Source organism: Syngnathus scovelli, chromosome 9, assembly GCF_024217435.2.
Source record: "Syngnathus scovelli strain Florida chromosome 9, RoL_Ssco_1.2, whole genome shotgun sequence".
Lineage (NCBI taxonomy): Eukaryota > Metazoa > Chordata > Actinopteri > Syngnathiformes > Syngnathidae > Syngnathus > Syngnathus scovelli.
This window is the reverse complement of record NC_090855.1, coordinates 14,602-34,306: the sequence shown is the minus strand read 5'-3', so window position 1 is coordinate 34,306 and position 19,705 is coordinate 14,602. Positions and strand designations below refer to the sequence as shown.

At 43.9% G+C, this 19,705-nt stretch overlaps 1 protein-coding gene and 1 long non-coding RNA gene across 4 annotated transcripts; both read left to right on the top strand.

Annotated features, from left to right (window-relative positions):
* Positions 1–69: 69 nt before the first annotated feature.
* pomgnt2 (protein O-linked mannose N-acetylglucosaminyltransferase 2 (beta 1,4-)) lies at positions 70–15,169 on the top strand. 2 transcript variants are annotated; one of them, XM_049730414.2, is made up of 12 exons: positions 120–190; positions 6,526–6,731; positions 6,801–7,035; positions 9,024–9,161; positions 9,753–9,870; positions 10,091–10,250; positions 11,907–12,066; positions 12,194–12,421; positions 12,566–12,832; positions 12,940–13,068; positions 13,555–13,692; positions 14,313–15,169. In XM_049730414.2, the coding sequence occupies exons 4-12, from the start codon at positions 9,027–9,029 to the stop codon at positions 14,499–14,501; spliced, it is 1,524 nt and encodes a 507-aa protein (XP_049586371.1). In that variant the 5' UTR covers positions 120–190; positions 6,526–6,731; positions 6,801–7,035; positions 9,024–9,026; the 3' UTR covers positions 14,502–15,169. The 2 variants fall into 2 exon arrangements, with proteins under 2 accessions (XP_049586361.1, XP_049586371.1); XM_049730404.1 differs by lacking the exons at positions 6,526–6,731; positions 6,801–7,035; positions 9,024–9,161; ... (6 more) ...; positions 13,555–13,692; positions 14,313–15,169 and adding an exon at positions 1,005–2,963 and having other exon boundaries at positions 70–190.
* A 1,053-nt stretch (positions 15,170–16,222) lies between these two features.
* On the top strand, positions 16,223–19,170 carry LOC137840659 (uncharacterized). Of its 2 annotated transcripts, none has more exons than XR_011087499.1 (4): positions 16,223–16,315; positions 16,873–16,968; positions 17,899–17,994; positions 19,048–19,170. It is a non-coding gene; the product is annotated as an uncharacterized lncRNA (long non-coding RNA). The 2 variants fall into 2 exon arrangements; XR_011087500.1 differs by lacking the exon at positions 16,223–16,315 and adding an exon at positions 16,618–16,707.
* The last annotated feature ends 535 nt before the right edge of the window (positions 19,171–19,705 follow it).

Genomic DNA, 19,705 nt, shown 5'->3' with positions numbered 1-19,705 from the left:
ATTGTATTTATCCAATCGTTGATTTAGTCTTGAGGGGTGGTAAACTATGAACACTCTCGCCCAAGAGATGGCGGTAATGCTCCATATAAGCCGGTTGCCTCCTGCCGTTAAACAATAGAAGAAGAAGAAGGAAGAAGAAACCGAAACATACGAGATGGCCTCCTACACCCAGTCCATTGATCCGCATTAGGTAAACATGAATTTGTAATGGTTTGTCTAATTGTCTTGACTACTAGTGATTTCCGAAACCAATGTTTTCCTCGAAACGTTAACTGCAATGCCCGTCGCGTGGTTTGTCAAAGCTTCCTTTTCAAGCCTTGCCAATCAATTAGCCGCATGCAGCTGATTCTGTGTTTGTTGATCATATACTAAGATGGTGAGACAATATTGATGAATCGTTTACCGCGCGGGTGACGTTTTTCATTGATAATTCCCTATTTCGTGAGCAAGCAGTGGAGTTATACGAGTTGAGCTTTCTTTTTTTCCTTTCTTTTTTTTTACGTTAGGGCTGGCTGGCTTGGCTGTCGGGTTACTTAGGACTGCGCAGTTCCTTAGCAATAAATAGTATTTGTGCACCCGTGTTTGTGCCTGTCCAACACGTCACACTTGGAAAAAATGGTCACTATTTTATGAGTTCATGGTGTGATTTTAAAACAAACCCAAACAATCTTTAGTCGCGCCCTCTACACAGGCCCCCAAATCAGCCTCCCAAAAGTTGGAGGCGTATGTCACAGTCCAAAAACAGAAAAAGCCTCTGGGGCAGGAAGTTGGCCATTTTTATTTTCCTTTCAAATTTCCACTCATTTTTGGCCTTTTCTAGAGGTCTTCTTTTTATGAAAGAGCTTTTTATTTTGAGGGCCCTTTCCAGCCGCTCGTAGCTCTCGCGTCCTCTGTTTTTCTTCTAACGGTGCGTTCCTTCTCTAATCTCATCCCTGCACCCTTTCCACCCTCTCTGCCTGCCACGTCGTCCCCATCCCTCGCACGTCTTCTCCTTCTGCCGGCAGATATCGGTCTCATTCCGAGAGCAGCGAAGACCTCGCTCGGACGACGGCAACGATGCACGCTCAGGCGGTCGGCTGCAAAATGAGTTTGGGTTTGCTTTTTAACGGGCTGCTCGTCTCTGTGGTCGCAGCTTTACTTTGGGAGTACTCCAGGTTAAGAGAACATGCTATCGTGCTAGAGGAAGAGTTGCACATGACGCAGAGCTCCGAAGAATTGACGCACGCTCAAATGGACTATCATCTGGCGCTGCAGGCGCTCGGTGAAGACGGTACCCGCATGGTGTGCACCAGTAAAATGCACACGGATCGCATCTGCCGCTTTGATTACCTGTGCTATTGTACCGAGGGAGATGAATTTGTATTCTTTCATTCAAACGCCTCCATCATGTTGCCAAACTTGGGTTTCAGACGATTCCAACCCGCTCTGCTTGACATGTCCTCAGTGGAAGATCACAATACCCAGTATTTCAACTTTTTAGAGCTTCCCACTGCCGCTTTGAAGTTCTTGCCCAAGCCCGTGTTTGTGCCAGATGTTACGTTTATTTTTAACCGCTTCAATCCAGACAACCTCATGCATGTCTTTCACGACGATCTGCTGCCAGCCTTCTACACGATGAAACTTTACTCCGACCTGGATGAGAGGGCGCGCTTGATGTTCATGGAGGGTTGGGGTGAAGGGCCCCACTTTGACCTCTACAGACTTTTGAGCAACAAGCAGCCACTTCTCAAAGAAAAGCTGAAAGACTTTGGAAAGCTCATTTGTTTCACCAAGTCCTACGTGGGTTTGTCCAAGATGACAACTTGGTATCAATACGGTTTTGTTCAGCCGCAAGGGCCCAAAGCTAACATTCTGGTCTCGGGAAACGAGATTCGGCAGTTTTCCAAAGCGTTCATGCTTAAAATGAACATCACGAGAATGGAAGAGGCCCATTCCGGTCATCCTGGAGATGAGAGCGATACGGAGGAATACATAGTGGTCTTCAGCCGCTTAACAACGAGGCTAATGCTGAACGAAGCCGAGCTGATCGTGGCGCTGGCGCAGGAATTCCGGATGAAAGTCTTTAAAGTTTCTCTGGAGGAGCAGTCTTTCGCCAGCATTGTCCGGGTCATCAGCGGCGCTTCGGTGCTGGTGAGCATGCACGGAGCCCAGCTCATCACCTCGCTTTTTCTCCCGAGAGGAGCCGCTGTGCTGGAACTCTTCCCCTTTGCTATAAATCCAGAGCAGTATGCTCCGTACAAAACCCTGGCCACGCTTCCGGGCATGGATCTCCATTATTTTTCATGGAGGAACAGCAAAAAGGAGAACACCGTTACCCATCCAGACAGACCTCGGGAACAAGGCGGCATCGCTCACTTAGAGAAGGAAGAGCGGCAGCGAATCTTGGCCAGCAGCGAAGTCCAAAGGCACTTGTGTTGCGACAACCCAGAGTGGCTCTTTCGAATCTACCAAGATACTCTGATCGATATCCCTTCGCTCCTCGACGTTGTCAGGAAGGCGGTGAAGACGATGCGAAACTTCAACAAGTCCAAACCTGCCAGCAAGATTCATCCGGGCAGGGTCCGGGAAGCCCACTGTCAAACCTCAGTCCAAGCCACTGACAAGGCGCAACTTGTCATCTCTTGGAAGAGCCCGTGGAATCTGAAATATCTCAAAGTGAAAGACGTTAAGTATGAGGTGTGGATTCAAGAGCAAGGAGAAAATACCTACATGCCTTATATCATCCAAGGGCAAAACTATACATTTTCTGAAAATATTAAGCCTTTTATCACCTACCTGGTATGGGTCAGGTGTATCTTCAACAACAACCTCCTGGGTCCCTTTCAGGATGTTCTCGTGTGTAGAACTTAAGGCAAGACGCTGGCCGACGGTTGTAATAATCGTCATGATTGCATATTGTGTTAAATTATTACATATTGTATTCCATTTGGATGTTGTTTTTAGTATTAAAAATGTGACAACAAGTCTGTGTTCGAATGACCCGTGTTTGATTGTCCCGTGACACGACATGGAGTTACATTTCTGCTTCGACTAGAACTATAGAACATAACGTCAATCACATTTTTGACTTGACTTCCTATTTCAAGGGATTCTTGACTTAGTAAGGCATTTTCAGCTCTAAACATTTACCATTATGCGGTCTTTCGCGGGAGATGCGTTCCAGAACCACCCACGAAAAACGAAGAAAAGGTATACGTACATTATTGAGAAATGTCAACACCGGTGTTAAATTCCAACACGTAGTGTTTCTTGTTGGCCGCTAGAGGGCATGGGTGTATAGCAAGTCAGTCACAACATGAAGACTTTGTAAAGCCTCCCCAATATCTCCCCAATACTTCAGAAACCGCTCCCATTCCCACACTGTTCTGTGCATGTATTGTAAATAAAAGAACGGGATATTGTCACGTGTAGCGCATTCACAAAATGTGAAGTGCGAACTGTAGCGCGTGCGTGCGTGCGTGCGTGCTGTCAGCTCCCATACCTCTTGTTTATTTGTACAGCTGCCTTTCGTTTAAGTGCGTCACCATAGCCATCATTTATTCAGTTGGTCACCTAAATCATTTGGGTGTACTGCAACTGGAGCTTTTGCCATAACTCTCTTAATTCATACATCTACTCAGCTACTGTGTGTACTGCACTAAGGTAGTCGGGCTCAAGTTGGTTACTCTATTCCGTCAGGTAGAACATCATTTCAGTGTGCAGCAAGTGATGACGTGAGGCTTTTTGATTGCATTGATCGAGAGCCATCACTAAAGATGACGTCACACCTGTTACGCATAATCAATGAACAGTCTTTTGTCGCTTTTTCTTTTCTTTTCAATTGCTTCTATCACCACAAATGAACAGTCTTTTGACGCTTTTTTTTCTTTTCAATTGCTACTATCACCACAAATGTGCACTTAATGCTTCATGTTTTCGAGAGAGAATAAATGAAAGTGAAATGTAATGTGAGTTATGCGACTCCAAAATGTGCACGGCCGATCCTAACAGTCACTCTCTTGACCAAGTAGTCTGTCTGCACGCCTGCGGAGCGCATGATGACGTCCAGAACGTTCAGGCTGCAGTCGAATCGCAAAAATATCAATACATACATATCTGATCTAGAATCATACGTGAAAGCGGCCCATGTCAGACTTCTTTAAACAAAATTGATACAGGTCGCATATGGGCAGAAAAAAAATCCCAATTGTGCTGCTGTGTGAAGAGAATATTGCAAAAATATCACTACATATCTGACCTAGGATCATATGTGAAAGCGGCCCAGGTCGGACTTCTTCACCTGCGCGCGCGCGCACAGACCCCATCAATACACAACACAATTAAACATCCATAAAAGAATCAAGTTAATTGTGTAGAATAGTGTGTGATGGCCTCAGCCTTCACACAATAACGTTGTGACCGTTTCACATGTGTTAAATGTAGCAATGATCTGCCATATAAAATCAATAAATCAAAGCATGGAAAAAAGGAAACGTAACCACCAGCCATGGTCAGACCTGCCCCATTAGCAAGCGTACATTAGGAATGATTTGGACAGCTTCCCAGAGTCATTTTTGCTAATTGTGCATGGAGGCTCCACATTGAGGCTTTCAAAATGCACTAAACGCTCTGACCAAAGAGGAAATGTTATGGCCATGTTGTGGCCAGATCAATTAGCACACAGAGGCACTTCAAGTCCACAGAAAGACTGAGAGCCTCATGTTTCAAGCGTCTCAGCTTGATCCTAATGGCTTTTGGCCTGGCGCGCTGTCTTCTGTCTGTGCTGTTTTCTTCAGCCTTTATTTTGATGTCATTTGGCCAACGTTATGACTACCACCAAAATAACTGGCATTGCACCTACAGTCAATGAAAATGGAAGGTTATGTCCTTGATGAGGTCACGCTTTACAGCTCTCAGCGTTGGAGTGTCTGCGCAAAATTAGGTCCACTCACCCAAAGTGGTAAAGATGGCGGCGCGTGCACACGCAGCGGCCACTCTCTGTCCCGTTCGGTATTTTGTGAGTGTTTACTGAGTGTTTGTCCGGCAGTTTTGTGTATGTCCGTCTCGTGTGATACGTCGTGCTACTAGTGCGGCGGGCATGTTCTGCTCAACATCGGCGGAAGTGGGTTTTATGGCGTTCTGGACTTTGGTGCGGAGAGATTAAGGGCGCTCGGACTGCTTCGTCATGGAGCGACGCTGGACTGGCCTGCTCTTCCTCCCCCGGTTGGACTGCGTCGTCAGCTCGGACTGCTCCGTCCTGGAGCATTGTTGGGATGTGTCGGCAGCGGGTCTGCGAGGCAGCGGAAGAGGGGCCAGCGCGGAGACGTCGGGCCAGGCTTGCGGCCAACCCAGGTCGCCCAGCCGTGCCTTCCATTCTCCTGGCGTACGTTCGTTCGCGGGACGAAAAGATGGGTTGTGTTCGCCTGATAGGATCCACGAACCGGACAGTGCGTGCCTGCTGTGTGCTCGTGTTCACAGTGGCCTGGTTGACTGTCATCTTTCCGGACTCTGCTGTGCATCGGGAGCGGCTAGCGTGCTATCACTCTTATTGTTCATCTTCTTGTTTTATTTTTCCTGTGTTGTTTACTTGTATGTGCGCTGTGAACTCTGTCTTGTCACCCTGGGATAGTGAGAAACGTAATTTCGATCTCTTTGTGTGTCTTGACATGCGGAGGAATTGACAATAAAGGAGACTCTGACTTTGACTTTGAGACTTTGACTTTGAAATGATTTGTGAGGTTGCAGTTCACTGGTTGTTACCTTGAACTGCCGTGTTGCTGCCAACTGACTGTTTTAACCAGCGCATCCTCAAAACTGGCCTCTCAAAATAAATACCTACGTACGTTTCTCGTTCACGGGTGAGGGCCGGACGCAACGTGAGATGGGAGCAGCTACTGTGATGCAGACCGTACCCTTCAGCCATAGTGAAGAATGAGCTGAGCCGAATGGCAAAGCTCTCCATATACCTGTCCGCCGTCTACGTTCCTGCCCTTACCTGTGGGTCGTGACAAATGTCCGATGAGATAAGGTGAAAAGCTCGGTCATCTGCGAGGCAGGGAGGGACCCGTAGCCGAGCCGCTGCTCCTCCGCGTTGAGCGGTGGCTCGGGTATCTGATTAGGATGGCTACCTGGTAGGGCTGCTCAATTAATCCAATTTTCGTCACGATTTTGACTCCAGACGATCTCCGTCTGATTTTGTTTCTTGTGCCATATCGTGTTGAAATGTGCATTGGTATGAGAATAAGATGAATTGAATCCTTGAATAAAATGACGTCATAGAATACCAAAAAAAGATCTCTCTCTCTCTCTCTCTCTCTCTCTCTCTCTCTCTCTCTCTCTCTCTCTCTCTCTCTCTCTCTCTCTCTCTCTCTCTCTCTCTCTCTCTCTCTCTCTCTCTCTCTCTCTCTCTCTCTCTCTCTCTCTCTCTCTCTCTCTCTCTCTCTCTCTCTCTCTCGCACACGCACACGCACACGCACACGCACACGCACACGCACACACACATATCTTTGAAACAAGACCAAGGAGATTGTTGTTGACTTCCGGAAGGGTCACACCCTAACCCTGCCACTGACCATGGACGGTGCTATGGTGGAGAGAGTGAGCAGCACCAGCTTCCTGGGGGTGCACATCAGTGAGGACCTCCCCTGGATCACCAACACTGTATCACTGGCGAAGAAAGCTCAGCGCCGCCTGTACTTGCAAGTGCTCCTCCGAGCTCCCTTTGCGCTTCGTTTGCACTGATTGCTGTCTGCGTGAGTAAACTTCAGAAGCCGCATCTGTTTGTCATCACAAATACACACAGTCTTCTCACTGTGTAATAGTGGTGGGAGGGGTGAAAAACATGCTCCTCCCTCCCCCCTTCCCTCCTTTTCTATCACCACCGTCTTTTGTTGGGGTACACCACTCCCGTTGCGAGTCTGCAGAGCTCTCCCACTCACGGCGGCGGCGGCGGCGGCCACTTTTTCTCACTCTACTCCTCATCTCCTCAGTGTCCTCGCCTGTACTCTTTTCCTCAGGGTGCTTATCTGTTACACGTCCACCGAGCAGGTCTTCAAGGTAAGAAACCCTCTTGTGCTCTTCACACATCAGCAGACACACTTTAGACTTAGACTTAGACTCAACTTTATTATTGGGATTATTTGACAAATGTTGTCAGAGGGCACACCTCACACGCCTGAGGAGCTGTTCCGACAAGCAGAAGGAGCAGCACGTGAAAGAAAATGTGTCTTATTTGCCTGGAGACACCTTGCACTAGGGATAAGGAGTGCTTGCTCTGTGTTCAAACACAAAGTGCAAGGTTTTCTGTAAGACTTTGTCATGAACTGAACACACACAACAAGTATGGATGAGCTTTGCGACTACTCCTAAAGGTGGCTTTTACTTGTTGGACTCCAGTGAAATGAGCCAGAGAAGCATTTATGTTCCTCAAGTATTGGCGGGTTCTACAAACAATGACGTCAAAGATAGGAACACTGAAGCACTGGAGGCCGGTAAAGCCATGAATCAATGAGATCGTGTTACTACATGCTTTAAGGGAACTCTTTATTTTTTTTTTCTTCTTCTTTCTTTCGCTCGCTCTCCCTCCACCCTGAGCAACACATCTCACCTTTATCCTATTAAGCATAACCACGTTTCCACACAATAATATGATCTCACACTTCCAATACGTGTTCAAAGTAACACTCATCAGAATAAATGTATGAAAAAGAAATCAGCATTAACAAAGATGTAATTATCTTCCAAATGTATTGAATTGTGAAATATTTCCAACTGTACCATATCACACTAAAGGATTAGATAATCCATCCATCCATCCATCCATCCATTTTCTGAACCGCTTAGTCCCCACGGGGGTCGCGGGCGTGCTGGAGCCTATCCCAGCCGTCATCGGGCAGTAGGCGGGGGACACCCTGAACTGGTTGCCAGCCAATCGCAGGGCACACAGAGACAGACAACCAATCGCACTCACACTCACACCTAGGGACAATTTGGAGTGATCAATCGGCCTACCAAGCATGTTTTTGGAGTGTGGGAGGAAACCGGAGTGCCCGGAGAAAACCCACGCGGGCCCGGGGAGAACATGCAAACTCCACACAGGGAGGGCCGGAGGTGGAATCGAACCCGCACCCATTAGATAATCCAGCGATCAATTTTCTGAAATTATAAGGAATATATGTATAGTAGGCCTATACAATTTTGAGTGATATCTTTTCAAAATACGCAAGAGCCAAAATATTGTAGAAAGAAACAAACGCAGTGTGTAGAAAATCTATCTATACGATGACAAGAACCGTAATAATAACAACAACCACCACCACCACCACCCAATGTTAAATGACTCTGTGATTGTGTCAAACCAATCTGAGCCTTATTGTAGAGGTAGATTTTTTGGATCCATGTCGTGTATTGGATATCATTCTCATGGCCAATGAAGCCACGAGTCAATGAGATCATGTTACTACGTGCTTTTAAAGTGAACTCCTTTTGTCTGTTCCGAGCAGCACGGCTCACTGTTATCCTCTTAAGCACTGGTGTCAAACTCAAGGCCCGGCCGGGGGCCAGATACGGCCCGCCACATCATTTTATGTGGCCCGCCAAGACAAATTGTGCATCAAATTCGTGTCATTACTAGAATTGCAAATTGTCTTCACTTTTAATCATATATATTTTTTAAATATTTGACCAGTTTTTACTCGTCTGATTTGAAAATGAGTTATTTGTCAGTTTGTTTTGTAGCTTATATAATATGAGCTGCTCATACATTTATTTGGGTTGACAGTCCTAATGGCCCTCCAAAAGAAGCTATGTCTACAATGCGGCCCGCGAATGAAATGAGTTTGACACCCCTGCTCTTAAGCGTAACCGCATTTAACAATTTCAACAAAGAAATCAGCTCACACTTACAATAGCTGTTCAAACACCCATCAGACAAATTGCAGGAAAAACAAATCAGCCTTTACAAAGGTCATAGTTTGAGTCAAACTCAATCCCAATCATCATGACTTTGGAAGTGAGAACCACGCAATGTTCTTTTGTGCCAACAGGAAATGGCTTCAAAGCGAAAAGTGGGCTACAAGTGTCGCATAGCCACAGTTCTCTTCCTCCTCCTGGCCAGCATCGCCGGGCTCATAACTGTTGCCGTCATCCAGAGCAATTGGAGCTCCAAAGAGTATGGCACAGAGGTGGGTGTTAGCAAACAAACAAGCACACACACACAAACAGAGTTGGATGTAAAGTCCCAATGATCGTCGTCACACACACACACACACACACGCACATCTGGGTGTGGTGAAATTTGTCCTCTGCATTGAACCCATCCCCGTGTGATTTTCATCCATCCTTTGGGGGAGAGGGGAGCAGTGAGCAGCAGCGGTGCCGCCGCCGCGCTCGGCAATCATTTGGTGATCTAACCGCCCCAATTCCATCCCTTCATGCTGAGTGCCAAGCAGGGAGGAAATGGGTCCCATTTTTAAAGTCAGCCAGGGTTTGAACCCACGACCTTCCAGTCTCAGGTCGGACACTCTACCACTAGGCAACTGAGTTGTCACATGCGCTAACAAAGTAATAGCACAAGTTAGTCATTACATTCTTGTGCTCTTATTACTTTGAGAACATTAAAAGCGGGCGGCTCTGAAGGCATTAAGTATTTCATTGGTTCTCCAAGATGAATGGCTAAAATATAAAATACCGACTTACTTTTTTCATTTTCCTGATCAGACATACATCAACCGGGCTGTTGAAAAGTAACACACGCACATTTTCTGTTACTACAGTACGGCATAGTGATTGACTCTGGATCGTCTCGCTCCAACATCTATTTGTACGAGTGGCCGGGGGAGAAGGAGAATGAAACGGGAGTGGTGACGGAGAAATTGAACTGTAAAGTACATGGTGAGTCCAAAGTCGTGTAGAGATGAATCACGTACGAAGTTTTGTTCAAGTTTGCCTTTGATGTTGGTGTGTGTGCGTGCGTGCGTGCGTGCGTGCGTGCGTGCGTGCGTGCGTGTGTGTGTGCGTGCGTGTATGTGTGCGTATGTGCGTGTGTGTGCGTACGTGCGTGTGTGTGTGTTTTGAAAGACTTTGGAACTTATATGTAAACTTGTACTTGTAGGTGTTCCAATCTCTGATTTGAAAATTGACCCGAAGAAAGATGCAGAAACATGGGAAGGCTTCAAAGCTTGCATGAATAATGTCTCTGCAGCCATTCCTGTTAAAAAGCACAAAACAACCCCTCTGTTCTTGGGAGCTACTGCTGGAATGAGATTGTTACTGTAAGTAAGCAAGGGAGCATTTTACGGGACCTTTTTAGCATTCTCTCAGTAGATGCGTACGTACATGCGCCACCGGATTCGAGGGCCACAGCACTACTATTACATGTGCGGTAAGCAGTAAGGGGGGATTTTTCACGACGCAGCACCAAAGTGCCCCAAGTTGCTCAAACTGTTTCTTTGTTTTGGGAAACATGGTGGACAGGAGTCAGACAGAGCAGAGACGATGAAAAAACGAGACGGACAGGATTAGGAACAAACGCGTCAGAGGGACAGCTTAGGTGAGACGGATTGGAGACAAAGTCAGAGAAGTGAGATTGAGATGCTTTGGACGTGTATATTGGAAGAAGCAAGGAGCCAGGAGGCTAAGAGGAAGTTTATGGATGTGGGGTGGTAGGACATGCCGGTGCTTGGTGTGACAAAGGAAGATACAGAGGACAGAATGAGATTGAAACAATTGATCTGCTGCGGCCACCCCCAAAGAAGAATACATTTGTGAGTGTGCCAGGCGTGTGTGTGTGCCTTTTGCAGTTTTGTCTCGCACCACAACGTCCCGATTTGCCAGCGTTGTTTCACTAATGAGCCTCTTCCGAGTCCATGTGCGGAGCAAAAGTTTGTCATTTCCCAAAAATGTTTCATCTAAAAACATAAAAAAGAGCGAGAGATTTAGCGGTCGCACGAGTGAATGCAAATTTTATTCACGCTGTCTATTATTTTAGGTCAAAATGTGACCATTGAGGGGCATTCTGGAGCCTTGTCAATTGAATGTGATCTTTGGCAACCGTGGTAAAAAGCCAGCAAACGACAACAAAGCGTTAATCTGAAATATTTTTCCTTAAATATCTACGAATCAGTATATATCCGATTTCATCCGAAAATCCCAATTGAGCATTATGACCTTACTGTGTGAACGAACGCATGTATCCAGTAGGGAGCTAGAAATGTGTATTGAACATCCACAGAGCAGCATTTAGCGCACTTTGTGCACACGTTCCGCAGTAATGAAATGTAATCAAACGGAACTCCGTGTGCCACTTTTCAACTCCAAAAGTACAAGCAGTATCTACACGTTTAGACCGCAGATTGTGTGTGCAGTCATCAGCAAATTTGTCTAATTGGCTTTGCTCCCCATTTACGCAAGTAATGTATTTACATCAAGGAAAGTGCTCATAATTGTCTTTCTGGACCTGATTCAAATACAAATCTGTTTAATGTTGCGTTTCAAATCGCTGGCGTCAGGCAGAAACTTCCTGTCATCATTTAGTTGATTTTGCTCCCAAAATATTCTCAAACTATTGGTCTGTTGACGTGTGGGTAATATTTGTACAAAGTATTATGCAATCGGATGAACAAACATGACATTGTAAAAAGTGAACATTTCGGTGCTACAAGGATTCCTTCCTTCCTTCCTTCCTTCCTTCCTTCCTTCCTTCCTTCCTTCCTTCCTTCCTTCCTTCCTTCCTTCCTTCCTTCCTTCCTTCCTTCCTTCCTTCCTTCCTTCCTTCCTTCCTTCCTTCCTTCCACCTGATGCCAGCATTCATCCATTCCTGGTAGACTATTTGTTTTGAATAACGTAGCGAGTTACTACCACATTTTCCACGCCTATCGTTTTGTTACGTTTGCCACCATTTGATGACTTTTTCTGTGCTTTGTTGTAAGAGAGAAGGATGTGAAGCGGGCTAGCCAAGTCCTGGATAGTCTGAAAGTATATCTCCAATCTCTGCCCTTTGACTTCCAAAATGCATCGGTCATTACTGGTCAGGAGGAAGGACTGTATGGGTGGATTACTGTCAACTATTTGATGGGAAACTTTCTTGAGGTAAAACAAATCAAGCATGACCAATGTGGCCAGCGTACGATCTGCAATGCGGCAGTGTCATTGACTGAAATTGTTGGACGATGCCACCGCCGCGCCTCTACCGACGTGCTTTATTTTGTGTTTGCAGAAAAACCTATGGAACACCTATGTTCGTCCACAGACGTCAAAGACTGTGGGCTCAATGGATCTGGGCGGTGCGTCGACACAAATCGCCTTTGCGGTTAACGAAGCGCTGATCGGCCCGGACTACATGCACGTCAAGTTGTACGGCTACCCTTACAATGTCTATAGTCACAGTTTCCTCTGCTATGGCAAGAATGAAGCTGAGAAGATGGTTTTGGACAAAGTCATTCAGGTACAGCGGCAGAGTGCAAGAGTCTGCTGTTCATCACTCAAAGAATACACACACATCATGTCCACATCCTCTCATCAGCCTGGTTACCTTGAGTTGCTTTGGAACCCTTTCGTTGACCTCTTCTTCTTTCCCTTCACATTGCAGGAATCGTCGGACCCTGCCTACGTTAACAATCCCTGCTACCCCACTGGCGTGAATGTAACCTTGAAGGCCTCGCTCATTTATGACTCCGAGTGCACAAAGAAAGGAAAGAATGACAATTCAGATCGACAATACTACATTATGGTGGGATCTGGCGACTCGGAGCAATGTGAGAGGGTAACAAAATCCATATTTGATTTCACCAATTGTTCCTCGGCTCACTGTTCCTTCAATGGGGTCGAGCAGCCGCCTGTCACTGGGGAATTTATGGTAAGACACAGAGTCAACGCACGCACGCATGCACACACACGCACAAGCACGAGGACATAACACAAAATAACTATGTCGGTGTTGTTTATTTCCTCTGGGCCTTCAAGGCATATGCGGGCTATTTCTATGTCGCTAGAGCCTTGTTGATGAACACAACAACGGACACCATCACACCATCAGAGTATGATGAATTCAACAACGCAATTATCAGGTTATGTGACACACCTTGGAGTGAGGTAAGCATCAGCTTTACTGTTACAGACGTACCAAATGGGGCCGAATGAGACCCGCTTCTGTCTGTCTGTCTGTCTGTCTGTCTGTCTGTCTGTCTGTCTGTCTGTCTGTCTATCTGTGTGGTACGAAGCTGAAATCGTTCCGCTCATCTTGTCGTTTGTATCTTCACAGTTTGAAGTGAACAGTGGTAGGAATGTGCGTATCAATTTGGTGGCAATGAGAATGTAACAAATGTGACAGAAATGTCAACAGAAAGAATACCACCATCCATCTGATGCATCTTAAGTCCGCAACAGAGGTTTTTATCGACACATTATTTCTCGGTCGGAATACAAATTGTGTGAATTCGGGGCCGGTCTATGCGACGGATAAGTTCAAATGTTAAAGAACCCGATTGAAAGAAAAACATTTGTCAACTCCGATATGCCACATTTTTCATCCCAATCCGAAAAATAACCAATTCAAATTTCTTCTGGTTCCCATTTTAGTTGAAGATGCAAAAGGAATGGGTCAGTCCCAATTACCTTCGCACCTATTGCTTTGCAAGTCATTACATCTTCACTCTGCTGACCAACGGCTACAAATTTGACTCCAACACGTGGAAAGACATTGACTTTCGAAAAGAGGTGAGTTCAACAAATAAACAAACAAAAAAAAAACGTCCCAATGGGTATATTCTATTCAATGTTCACTGTGTGCGCGTCGACGGACCCAGAAGGATGGATGTCGAGCAAGTCGATGAGATAAGGGCTCGCGCCGTTAGCGGTTCCAGACGCATTGTACGACTCATTGGAAAGATAACGTGCAAATGATCTGCAATGAAAAAGTAGAAAGGCAGCTGTTGTTTGGCATCCGGATGCCTGAAGGATCTGGCGCTTTTTTTGAGGCTGCCTCAAATGATGGGGATTCCTCATGTGTGATACAAAGTACTAGACACGGCCCTTTTTATGGGGCATGGCAGCTCGCACACAAGCAATGTTCCTCAACAGCTGGCTAGCAATGTTCCCGACTAACAAGAGGCTCTGTATGCTGTTCATTGCCTTTGGGTGTCTGGGAGGCTTTCTGGCAATACTGCCAAACACTTGAAGTCATGACAGCAATTGGAACAGAGATGTGGCTTTTCTGACTCATCTATGAGCTACAACACTGCAACTTCTTGACAGGCTCTCTTTCAGGAAGAGTTCTATGACATGATTAACAAGCAGTACATAGTATTTATATATATTTTGGGAAATCTTCCTTTCAGGTGAAGAACACCAATGTAGGTTGGAGTTTGGGCTACATGCTCAGTCGCTCCAATATGATCCCGTCTGAGCTGAATGAAGTCCTACCGTTGACTGATCCTGTCTTTGCCGCTCTTATCTTTTTATTTTCAGCTCTGACCATTATTACTGTCATCTTGATTTTCATCATTCTTATTCGCACATGCTACTAAGTAGGCCCAGGCATGTCTTAAAATTTGGCAACAGTTTGTTATCCTGAAATGAATTTCAATACAGAGTATTGTTAACATGGAGTTGTAAAGGACAGACGATAAAAGTACTAGTACAATAAGAAAAAAATTACAATATTTCCACTTTATTCTCTTATTTATGTATGTATGAATGAATGTGTGTGTGTGTGTGTGTGTGTGTGTGTGGGCGCGTCCTTAATTATTATTTTTTCTCACAAAGACTACATGTTCCATGAAGGTTGTTTTAAGTCTGCAAAATTACATCTGCATTGAAATTTTATTTAGGTTGAGTCAATCAAAGAGGTATCTGAATATTTGGTTGGGCATGTCAGTGCAGTGCAGATGAGTCTCTTGTATTCAGCAATGGGATATCAGTGTACATTTCACCTTTGCATGTTCAGATATTACAATACTGTCTTTTCAAATGAGCGTGATATTACAAACATGTTTGAAAATGTTCAAAATCATGTCTGAGGCACAAGCATAAATAAAAATAATTATGATTAAAAATATAATAAAAGACCAATTTTACATTGTACTTATCATTGCATCAGACAAAATTATGCATGGTTCTGTGATGCATTGAGTTTGACATTTGTGAAAAGCTTTATGTTTGAAAAACTATATAATAAAGATATCTTGCAATTGTGCGCATTGTGGCTGTGAAATCGCCAACGCTAGTAACTTTTCTATTGCCCACACCATTCAAAAATTGCTCATAATGCATACATTGCCCTCTAGTGGTTGTAAAAGATGCAGCACTTTCTCAGGACCACACCGCTGTTTCCAAGAAGATCCTGAAGGAGAACATCCGGCCATCATTCTCTGCCCTCAAACTCAAGCATCCCTGGATCGTGGTGCAGGACAACAATCTGACACACACCAAATTCATCTCAGGACCGCTACAAAAAAAAAAAACAGTCACAGTCATGTGACGCGGAATTAAGTCAACGCATAACAACTGTAAGTCTACTAAACAAAACAGCGTTTGCTATATGACGTCTGCTCCATCGTAGTCACGTGACGCGGACGTGACGACGATGAGCAGAACTTCTGCCGAAATTCAAATCCGTGGTCAGAGTTAACTTGTTTAAAAGTGAGTGGGCTGAAGACTTATTTAATTTATTTAAATGTATTTTGAGTGTGCGCCATTATGTCAACGCATAACAACTGTTAGTCTACTAAACAAAACAGCGGTTGCTATATGACATCCGCTACGTCGTAGTCACGTGACGCGGACGTGACGTCGATGGGCGGAACTTCCGCCAAAAGTCCAATCCGTGAGCAGAGTCTGCTAGCCACAGACGCCGAATTTTGACGATTCTTCCTGGTCAACGGTTATAAATGATTGCGTTGATTTAAAAAGAAAAACTATATTTAACTCTACTTTTAACTTTGCCGTTTTAGATAAGCGGGTATTACGTCGCAGTCATGTGCCGCGGAAATGACGTCAGTAGGCGGGGCTTCCGCCAAGATTCAAATCTGTGGGCGCGGATGGCTGGGGATGGACGCGAGCGAGATAGCGGATACAAACACGACGATTATCAACGGAAATATCTTTATTTTCTGCTCGCAACTGGACCGTCTAGAGCGTACACGGTAAATACAACTCATTGTGTTTAAAGAGACTTCCTTTTGTGTAGTTTGACTAAAGTTGTCGATGTAGCTAGCGTTCACTGTGCATAACTAACCCTAGCTGAAACGGTCGCGAGCGAGACAGCGGATACAAACACGACGATTATCAACAGAAATATCTTTATTTTCTGCTTGCAACTGGACCGTCTAGAGCGTACACGGTAAATACAACTCATTGTTTTTAAAAAGAAGTACTTTTGTAGCCCCGAATTGCGAGTGAGTGTGCCGGGGGTGGGGTCGTCGAGCTCGGCGTCTGCTGCCAGCCACAGACGCCGAATTTCGAAAATTCTCCCTGGTCAACGGTTGTAAATTATTGCGTTGATTAAAACACAAAACTATATTTAACTCTACTTTTAACTTTGCCGTTTTTGATAAGCGGGTATTACGTCGAAGTCATGTGCCGTGGAAATGACGTCAATAGGCGAAATCCCGCCAAGATTCAAATCTGTTGGCGCGAAATGGCCGTAAGCGGGACAGCGGATTCAAACACGACGAATATCAACAGAAATATCTTTATTTTCTGCTTGAAACTGGGCCGTCTAGAGCGTACACGGTAAATACAACTCATTGTGGTTAAAGAGATTTACTTTTGTGTAGTTTGACTAAAGTTGTCGTGTAATAGCTATGTGTAACTAACCCTAGCTGAAACGTAGTCGCGTTGCCTTGTATCTTTGAATGTCTTGAGGGTAAATGTTAATGTTTAATTTCATTCCTTTAGGTTACATGGTGTTTGTTGGCTGTATGTTTTCCACTGTAAGAAGAATGAATATACACATCAGTTGGAGGCTCGCATCATTGACCAGGCGCTACAATGGTGAGTAGCCCTTTCTTCCTCTGTCACTGAGTATATTGTTGCAAAGTAATATAAGAAATGATCCAAAGTTGTAATTCAGAATAGTTTTCAAAAAACGACCATTAGAATTATATACAAATCTGATTACCCTGAACATAACAAGTAATTTCTTAAATCACAAATTCTATTCAAAGATTTGGTCAGACTGCTCAAATGATGCCTAACAGTATTTCATGTAACACATAACCATAAGTAAATTGAGTGCGGGCACTCTCTAGTTAACATATGTGATTATACTGCCTAATCTCTTACCGAGTATGTTGTTGCAAAGTAATATAAGAAAAGATCCAAAGTAGTAATCCAGTGTTTAATATGTTCTATCAGGGCTGAAGTCAAAATTTGGCACCATCATGTGGTGAAATTTGGAGTTGCATCACGTCCAATTTTGCCTGGGAACAAACAGATTAAATAAATCTTAGTCTTAAATAAGCCACTCCTTCTCAAACAAGTAAACTCTGCCCATTTTGCGCAGTAGATGTTCTGTTAATACCTAGTATTTAAACAAAGTCATAATTTAAATTACTTTCAACATTCACTCATCCATTAAACCACCGTTATTCCACTCGCTCTTATTTTCAACTCCTATCAATGTAACTAAGCGTTTAATACGTCCTATCAGGTCTCAAGTCAAGATTTGGCACCGTACTTTTTTGAAATTTGCAATTGCAGCAAATCCAATTTTGCCAGGGAAGAAAAATAGTCTTACATGTTCCCATTAAATAAATGAAATAAGTCTTGCTTGTTTCCACTCCTTTTGAAAAAAGTAGTTTAAAACGAGGGCCCTTCCCTCAACCTTTAACCCTAACGAGCCCTAACCCCGCACGTCACATTGTGTTGTATCTGCGAATGTTGCTTGAGGCCAAATGTTAAAGTTTTCTTTCATTCCTTTAGGTTCCTCGGTGTTGGTCGGCTGTACGTTTTCCACCGTCAGAAGAATGAATATACAAATCAGTTGGAGGCTCGCATCATTGACCAGTCGCCACAATGGTGAGTACCCATTTCTTCCTCCATTTATGTTAAACACCTCCTATTTCATGTTTAACAGTAGTTGATTTAACACATAACCATAAGTAAATTGAGTGTGGGCACTCTCAAGTTAACATATGCGATTATACTGCCTAATCTGTCACCGTGTATATTGTTGCAAAGTAATATGAGAAAAGATCCAAAGTTGTAATTCAGAATAGTTTTCAAAAGACGGCCATTACAATTATATACAAATCTGATTACCCTGAACATAATAAGCTATTTGTTAAACCACAAATTCTTCAATTCAAAGATTTGGTACATTATCAGACTGCTCAAATGATGCCTAACAGTAATTAATGTTACACATAACCGTAAGTAAATTGAGTGTGGGCACTCTTAAGTTAACATATGTGATTATACTGCCTAATCTCTTACCGAGTATGTTGTTGCAAAGTAATATAAGAAAAGATCCAAAGTAGTAATCCAGTGTTTAATATGTCCTATCAGGGCTCAAGTCAAAATTTGGCACCATCATGTGGTGAATTTTGGAATTGCATCACATCTAGTTTTGCCTGGGAACAAACAGATTAAATAAGTCGTATTCTTAAATAAGCCACCCCTTCTCAAATAAGTAAACTCTGCCCATTTTGCGCAGTAGATGTTCTGTTAATACCTAGTATTTAAACAAAGTCATAATTTAAATTACTTTCAACATTCATTCATCCATTCAACCACGGCTAGTCCACTCGCTCTTATTACCAACTATCAATGTAACTAAGCGTTTAATACGTCCTATCAGGGCTCAAGTCAAGATTTGGCACTGTACTTTGTTGAAATTTGCAATAGCAGCAAATCCAATTTTGCCAGGGAAGAAAAATAGTCTTACATGTTCCCATTAAATAAATTAACTAAGTCTTGCTTGTTCCCACTCCTTTTGAAAAAAGTAGTTTAAAACGAGGGCCCCTCCCTCAACCTTTAACCCCAACGAGCCCCAAGCCCGCACGTCACATTGTGTTGTATCTGCGAATGTTGCTTGAGGCCAAATGTTAAAGTTTTCTTTCATTCCTTTAGGTTCTATGGTGTTGGTCGGCTGTACGTTTTCCACTGTAAGAAGGATAAAAGTCCAACGGTTGGATGTTGGCGAAGACGTCTCCGGTGAGTCCTTCCTTCCTTTTTATTCATTGGAAGTCACAGAAAGTAACACAATGTTAGAGGTAACTACATTTGTCTTAAATTGGATAGATTACTTCTTCCCACACCATTTCAAACAAGTAAACTGGCCATTTTGTGTGTTTATACCTAGTACTTATACAGTCATAATTTAAATGAACAAATAAGATTCATTCACTCACCCACTCACTCATTCATTCAGAAGATCCAAAGTTGTGTGTGCTGTGTAATTGAGAATAGATCTCATGTTACTCCACTTGCTCATATGACCAACTTCTATCAAATTAGCTATTAATACGTCCCATCAGGTCTCAAGTCAATATTTGGAACCGTAATTTGTCGAAATTTGCAATTGCAGCAAATCCAATTTTGCCTGGGAACAAAAATATATTAAACTAAATAATTCTTCTTCCCATTTAAATAAATGAAATAAGTCTTTTCTTCCTAGTCCTTTTTAAACAAGTAAACTGGCCATTTTTTGCAGTCGTGTTTATGTTCATACTTAATATTTATCCAAAATCATAATTGAAATGACTTCATTCATTCATTTTTGAAATTT

Coding starts and splice junctions, on each gene's coding strand:
- pomgnt2 (XM_049730404.1), top strand. CDS start 1,057: ATGCACGCTCAGGCGGTCGGCTGCAAAATGAGTTTGGGTTTGCTTTTT.